The sequence below is a fragment of the Pelodiscus sinensis genome, chromosome 2, assembly GCF_052426305.1.
Source record: "Pelodiscus sinensis isolate ZL-2025 chromosome 2, ASM5242630v1, whole genome shotgun sequence".
Classification (NCBI taxonomy): Eukaryota; Metazoa; Chordata; order Testudines; family Trionychidae; genus Pelodiscus; species Pelodiscus sinensis.
In genome coordinates this window covers 74413320-74420368 of record NC_143053.1, presented here as the reverse complement: position 1 = coordinate 74420368, position 7049 = coordinate 74413320, and the positions used below count along the sequence as shown (strand labels likewise).

Here is a 7049-nt window from a genome sequence, read left to right as displayed (position 1 = left end):
TTAATTTTTGCACATAAGACTAGGCTGGTTTTGTTGTTAATAAAAGCATTTGAAAAATAATACATAGATGTGCATGATTCACTGTGAGACATAGGCACTGGAAAATCTGTAGTGGGGACCCCGGGCGCAGGGTTCAGGCAGGGCCAAAATGCCCAGATGCCCAGCATCCCTTCCTAGGGTATCAACAGAGCCCCAAGCAGGGCACAAGCAGAGTCCCAGATACAGGTATGGAAGCTGTGACCATAGTTCCTGGTGGGGTGTATACTTGTGTGCCTGCACAGGAAGAAATGAAGGGCTGCACATCTAATTAGTGGCAGGCATGGCTGTGACTCCACTAACTGGGTGCTTCCGAGACTCCTGCACCTTTAGCCTGAAGACAACATGGTGGCAGGTGAGCTAGGGAGAAAGGGGCAAAAGAGGGGTGGATAATGATCAGTGGCTCAGGTGGAGTTAGGGAGGTGGTAAAGTTTGAGACGTCCATCCCACTCCCAGCCACGCTGCCTATGACAGCCAAGAGAAAGCCCCGCTTCAGTGGCACCTGCCGGGCAGAGGGGCATTCCATTCCATGCAGCCCCAGATGGGCTACGGGGGAGGAGGAGGTTGAGAGAGACTGGAAGTGTGACCTACAGCTGTGCTAAAACAGCAGGTAGAGGACAGTAGTCCACCACCATTTCAGCCCACCTGGCAGGGGGAGAAGGGGAAGGGAGAGGAGGTTCTGGATGAGACTGAAAATCTGATCTCTAGCTGCACTGGGCAGCAGGGAGAAAAGAGTGGGATTCCCTGTGAGCCACAGAGGGTGGGGTTGGCAGTGGGAGAAAAGAGAAGTTCTGGCTGGAAAAGAATTCCAGTTACCAGAATGTCTTTGTGAAAAAGAATCCAAGTATTTATAACCTGTCATGTCTGGCTCTGAGCCCCAGCTCAGGAGCTGTAGTGAAACTATGGCTAGGAGAGATAGCTGTTCTCAAACAATTTCTAAACCTCCATGGAAACCACTTGGGGTCCAGAAAACAGACTGCTATACAATTTGTTTGGGGACAGGTACTGAAAACCATTAAGGGAAGATGCCAGATCTCTGTTTTCTAATGTAGTTTTTTGGCTCTTCAGAGTACCTCAGTGACTCAAAAGTAACGAGCACTACCAGGGTTAGCATTTGCAGAATGAAGATGTTATTTACACTACAAGGTCTTTCAAGCATGGAAGCAAACTCCACAGCAATGTGTCCAAGCGCTCTGTTTCCTACTGGGGAAGGAAAAGAGGGTGGAGTATTATGCTGAATGATAAAAGACCCACAGACTGATCCGGCATCTTTGCACACCAACTTCCATGTACTTTACAATGCGGTTACGCTATGAACTGGTGCAAGCCAGCCTAAGCACTGTAACTGTCTGCCCTTATCAATAATCAACTACTCAATTAGGAAAGTAACCACATTTTAACCTCTCTACTTTCTACCTCTATTACATGCAAACTACATGGATATGGCAAAGAAACTTCCCTTATAGCAAAGTTAATCCCTAGTTGTCCACTACAAATCTTCCTGTCATATGTAAAACAGGAGGTAACTATCCCACTTGGGCACAGGTGAAGCTGGAGTAATGTGTCTGGTTTTGTGCACATCACTTTAAGAAGATTAGGTAAACCAGACAGAGTACAAAAGATAGCAATGAAAAATTATAAAAAAGTTTAGAAAAAACGATCTATGAGGAAAGGATAAAAAGATGGGCATGTTTCATCTAGAGAAAAAGCACTCAAGGAAAATCTGATAATCTTCAACTAGTACTCCATTCTCCTCTCAGGGCCTGGGGTGTGATTTTCAGATCAACTACACAGTAAGTTAGCCCTCATCCACATAACATACTAAAAACAGTGTCATCACTACAGAATGAGAAGACATGAGCAGCAACATGGACTAGCCACCCTGAGTACAAATCCATCCGGAGCTCTGCATACAAATTCAGGGCAGCTTGCCCTCACTTCTGCTTTCTACTGCCTAGGATGATTCTACTACACTACTGCTTTTGGCTAGAGATGTAAGCGACTATCGAGTAGTCAACTACCCAATAAGAATAGGCTTATCAGGTAACTGAATTACCACTTAAATTCGTTTCCAGCCCCCTCCCCCCACTGCCTACAGAGGCAGCAAGGGGGAGAAGCAGGAGCTGGTTCCCTCCAGCACTCTCCGCAGTGCACCTGGGGGGAGAGTAGGGGAGGGGGACAGGTGAGGCATCGCCACAGTGGTGGACCCGGCACAAGCTGGGACTCAGCAGTCCCAGTTCACACCAGGTTCCCTACTGAGGCTCTGCCTTTTAAATGTAGCATGAGCCAGGCAGACCTACATTTAAAAAGAGGAGCTACAGAAGTTCAGAACCCAGCGCAAGATGAGACTACTGAATCCGGGCTCGTGCCAGGTCCCAAACTTACTACATTTAAACTGCAGAACCACCGCAGGGGTAAGAGCCAGGCCGCCTGCAGGCCCAGCTCCTATTACATTTTAACTGCAGTGCCACAGCTTATCAGCTAATTGTGTTAAGTACACAACTAGTCAACTACCGCTTAATAACCTTACTTTTAGCAAGATAGCTCAATAAGAACTAGCAAAAGCATGCTTACCTGAGCTAAGACTCATACTTCAGCTCCAAGTGTAGTAGTAGCCTATGTTAAGGGCTATTACAAAGAAAAAAATGATCAGTTGTGCTCCATGTCAACTGAAGATAGGAAAAGAAAAGTTGGCCTAATCCGCAGCAAGGGAGGTATAGAAAGTTCTTCCTCCTATTTTAGCTAACCATGAGGACTGTTAAATATTGGAATATGGTTCCAAGGGAGTTTGTGAAATTCCCACCTTAACAGATTTTAAAAACAGGAATGGTCTAAGTTTACTTGGGTTTGCCTCATCCTGAGGGGTACTCTAAGTAGGTGATCTTTTGGAATCCCTTCCAGATTTACACTTCCATGATTAATACGCAACCTCACAGGTTGCTTAAACAGGGTTGGAAGCTAATCCTTGACTACTCTACTTCTTTTGGCGTTCTTAAGTTAGGGATGTTAAATATTGGTTAACTGAATAGTTGATTAACCTCATAAATTCTTATCAGTTACTTGACTATTCTATAGTCTACAGGGGTGGGGCCAACAGTCAGTGCACAGCCCCACTGCTGAGGAGCCCCCTGCCATGCCATCCCTGCTGCCTCTGTATCAGAAGCAGCATCCCAGGGTGCCAAGCAGGAGCTGTTCCGCAACGGGAGCCAATTTAAAAAACAGCTCCAGTCATGGACCAGCTCTGCCTGTCACCCCATGCTACTGCCTCTGATATAGAGGCTCAGCAGCCCCTGTCCGGAGGGGGGTGCAGGAGGAGGGGAAGGGGGAGGGCCGGGTCTGAGATCCTGGACCTGGTGTAAGCCAGAACTGAGCTTAGGTGCTCATCTGGCTTCTAATACACATTAAAATCAGAGCTGCAGCAGGGATAGGTCCCAGACCCAGCATAAGCCAGAACTAAGCTAGGTCAGCCTGCTTAAAAAGTTACCAGGGGTAGGAGGGGAAGAGAAGAGAATGCATGTAGTCTATAGCATTAACCTATAAGCTTTTGCTGATCAGTTAATCAAATACACTATTGCCTCCCTAATGTCAGTATTAAATTATACTGGGAAAGCGCGTACGGTTTTGTTTTTAATGAAAGGTTGCAAGAATTTTATCTAAAATAAAAGTGTTAACACTGGGATATACAGTTTTGAAGTATGCAGCAATAAATGTTAGTAAATTAGGTGATAAGTATCAGTTGTCATTATGTGTCCTTTAAAAAGGCAAGTTAATAAAGTTATGTCCACTAAATATGCAGAATACACCAGGATGGCTCAAAATATAATTTAATTTATAAAGATTAAACATCAACTTTAATTGAACTTATTGCATAAGTTTCACTTTTGAATTTTACCTATTGGCAACTGTAAGAATTCAAAGGATAGTGGTGGGTTTGGAGGGAGCCTACATCTGAGGCCATTATTTTAAATGCTGCTTCTCTAATTAAGAAAGGACTCACTTTTTAACCAATTATTCTTACACCACCTAAGAAGGCTACAATTAAAGGACAGTAGAGGAAAAAAATATTTGGTATATAACAAAGAAAATGCACATAGTTTTCCAATAAACCAGATTCCTTTATACTATCAGAGTGTTTTCATGTTGCAACAACAAAGGGGAGAAATATTTCTGAAAGCAGAAAAATATGATTGCAAACAAAGATTAGCAGGTATAGGCCATAGAATTGCATTTAACATTTTAAATTGCTTAGATTTTAAGTGAGCAGAATCCACTGAAACTATTTTATAAAGTAAATCAGATGCAATTCAAGAGCAATTTTGACAAATTTGCCATGAATTTCTTTAATTCTTTCCACCATAAGAAACTGGCATAAAACTCAGTTCAGTTGATATGAACTTAGAAAACAAACTAATATTAAATGCTGCAAAGTTACCTGTAATTCTCCTCATGAGCTGACCTTTAAAAAGATCTTCAATTTGAAGTTACTACAAGAATTTAATTTAGAAGTTTTATAACAACTAGAATTATAAATTAAACACAAGAAAAAACATGTTTTCTCTGTTTCTTCATGCATGATTAATTTATGTATTTGACAGTATTTGTGTAATGCTAGTTTCACTGTATAGCTTGCATAGACAGTCCATTTCTCCTCTTCTCTATCTGGACCTTCCATATAACAGAGAAAGCATATATAACGGAAAGACAGAACCTATGCAAAGTGACAGTGGGACTCAGAAACAAGTTAAGAACCTGAAAGTATTTTAACTTTCTGAATGCCATATTGTGGATTGACACAGTTCCTGTTTTACAACGGGCTGTGCCAGAAAACTGAAGGCATGTACTGCGATAAGTGGGATGTCAAAAGTTCTGGGGACAAGCCTGACCAAGCGAGATTTCACCACGCTAGCATTTAAAACAAACAAAAAAAATCCCCACTTCATGGGGAAACACGTCCCTCTCCAGAGCAGAGTGTCACTTCTAAGCTGTGTGTATTGTTGCGCCTGCCTCCCCGCCCAGGCGGGTCTTACAAGACCTGATCAGGAATCGTCCCTTAAAAGCGAGTCTCCGCTTCCCCGGGCGAGACACCTGCCCCGTTCTGCATCTGTCCCCGGCCAAGGAGTGCGAGGAGCTCCCATCTTCTTCCCCGGCCCGAGGGCAGCGCGGCGGGGCGGCGAGCAGGGCCAGCACCACTCAGGCCGGCCCTTCGCACCACGCTGGGGTGGGGGCAAGACGCCCCCCGCTCTCCCCGTCCGCCAGCCCTAGGGCGGGTGCAAGTGACAGCTCCTCTGCCCCGCCCCGGCGGCTGCCATGTAAACAAGCCCCGTCCCGCCCGCACAGACCTTCCGAGGTGAGGCGGCAGAAGGGCTTGACCAGCTCGGAGAAGCCCAGGTTGTTCTTGCGGGTGAGTCTCTCCGCCTCCTCGCTGCACAGCGCGGCCACCAAGGGCACGAACGAGTCCTGGATGAACTCCTGCACCGACTGCACGCACTGGGCCATCTCCCCGCCGCCGCTCGCTGCCTCGACCGCTGCCGCCGCCGCCCTCAGCCCCGAGCCGCCTCCCGCGCTCCGGCCGGCCCCGAGCGCCACCAAATCTACCCCTCCGGCCCCTCAGCGCTCGCCCGCAGCCGCCATATTGAGCCTAAGCCGAGGCTACAGCCCGATCCCGGCAGCCTCCGCGGCCGCTCACGTGATTGGGTGAAAGGGAGGGGCAGGGCGGGGCCCTCAGCTGAGCGCAACGCCGGGGTCGGAAGTGGACTAGGGGGACGGGCCCGCGCGCCACCGGAGAATGCTCGTGGCTCTGGAGCCGCGCGTCATAGTCAAGCGGCCGCGCGCCTTCGTGCCCGGGGTGCCTTGGGCGTGGCTGTGTGCTGGTGCGCGCGCTCCTCGGGCGCGTTCCCTCGCTGTATAGCGCCGGGACCCCAGCCTGCCTGGAACCGTGTCAAGCCAAGGGCCTGGGCAAGGAGACTCAGGCTCAGCCAAGTACCTGTCCTCAACGCCGTGCCCTGCCGTGTAGCGCTTCTAACCTGCCAGGGGGCTCCATGTAGCCCCCCGCCTGCGCGGGGGAAGGGAGTGACATCCAGCCAAAATCACAGCCCTCAAATATCTGGGGGGGCCTCTATGCCCAGCCAAATGCAGGACTCCCCAACTGCCGGGCTTCACGCAAACCCCAGTTGTGTTCAGTTCCCGTGCCAAGGAATAGAATTCCCAAGACCCATAAAACCCCAACGTGATTCATGCCACCTAGCGTCTAAGGGATAGCACACATGGCAAACCAGGAAATCCCAGAGCATGTGGCTTTAAGAAGACACTGTACTTACCTGAACATAAAGCATCACAAAGATGATTGTCTTCAGAGGGCATAATGCAGAACTAAACAATGACTCACAATTCAGACCGCTAACTGAAATTTTTCAGCTGATTCTTTTTGGCAAATAATGTCCATTTGGTAACATTAAAAATTGTTGAGATTTTTGTTGATTTGTTAACTGGTTTTGGTTAGAAAACCCCCAAGAAAATTAAATATTTTCATGTTTTGTTTCAAAACAACTTTTTGTTTCAAAATTTCCTTTGATTTTGTTCTTAAAAAATCAAAAATGTTTTTAAATGGTCAATATCAAAACAAAACATTTCAGTTTTATCAAAGCAAACTTTTCAGTCAACCCAAAACATGTTTAGCTTTTCAATTTGGGAAAGGGAGCGGGGGGGGGGGGGGCTAAGAAAACCACTTTTGTCTTTGACCTGAATTGCCAGAGAACCAAAATTTATGTTACCCACCTAACTTTATTAAGAGTCTCAAAAACAAAGAGTCATAGGGAAAGGATACAGCCAGAGTGTGCAGAGTGTGATGGGCCTGATGTCCTTGCTGGCAATACAGGTATTTATGTGCCAGATATGCTAAATGATATGTCCCTTCATGCTTTGGCCAGCATTACAGAGGATATGCTTCCATGCTGATGATGCTCATTAAAAATAATGCCTTAATTATATGTGTGACTGAACTGCTTGGAAGGAGA

At 46.7% G+C, this 7049-nt stretch overlaps 1 protein-coding gene across 8 annotated transcripts in view; it reads right to left on the bottom strand.

The window, feature by feature from the left end:
* The window catches only part of TRAPPC8 (trafficking protein particle complex subunit 8), a 102777-nt gene extending 97020 nt beyond the window's left edge, over nt 1–5757 (bottom strand). For 4 of the 8 annotated variants that reach the window (XM_014568782.3, XM_075920768.2, XM_075920767.2 and 1 more), the window contains exon 1: nt 5376–5756. In XM_014568782.3, the coding sequence (XP_014424268.3) occupies nt 5376–5532 (157 nt within the window). In that variant the 5' untranslated portion in view covers nt 5533–5756. Of the gene's footprint in view, nt 1–5375 lie in introns of all 8 variants that reach the window. The other 4 variants (XM_075920769.2, XM_075920771.2, XM_075920770.2 and 1 more) reach the window with 2 other exon arrangements.
* Between the last annotated feature and the right edge of the window lie 1292 nt (nt 5758–7049).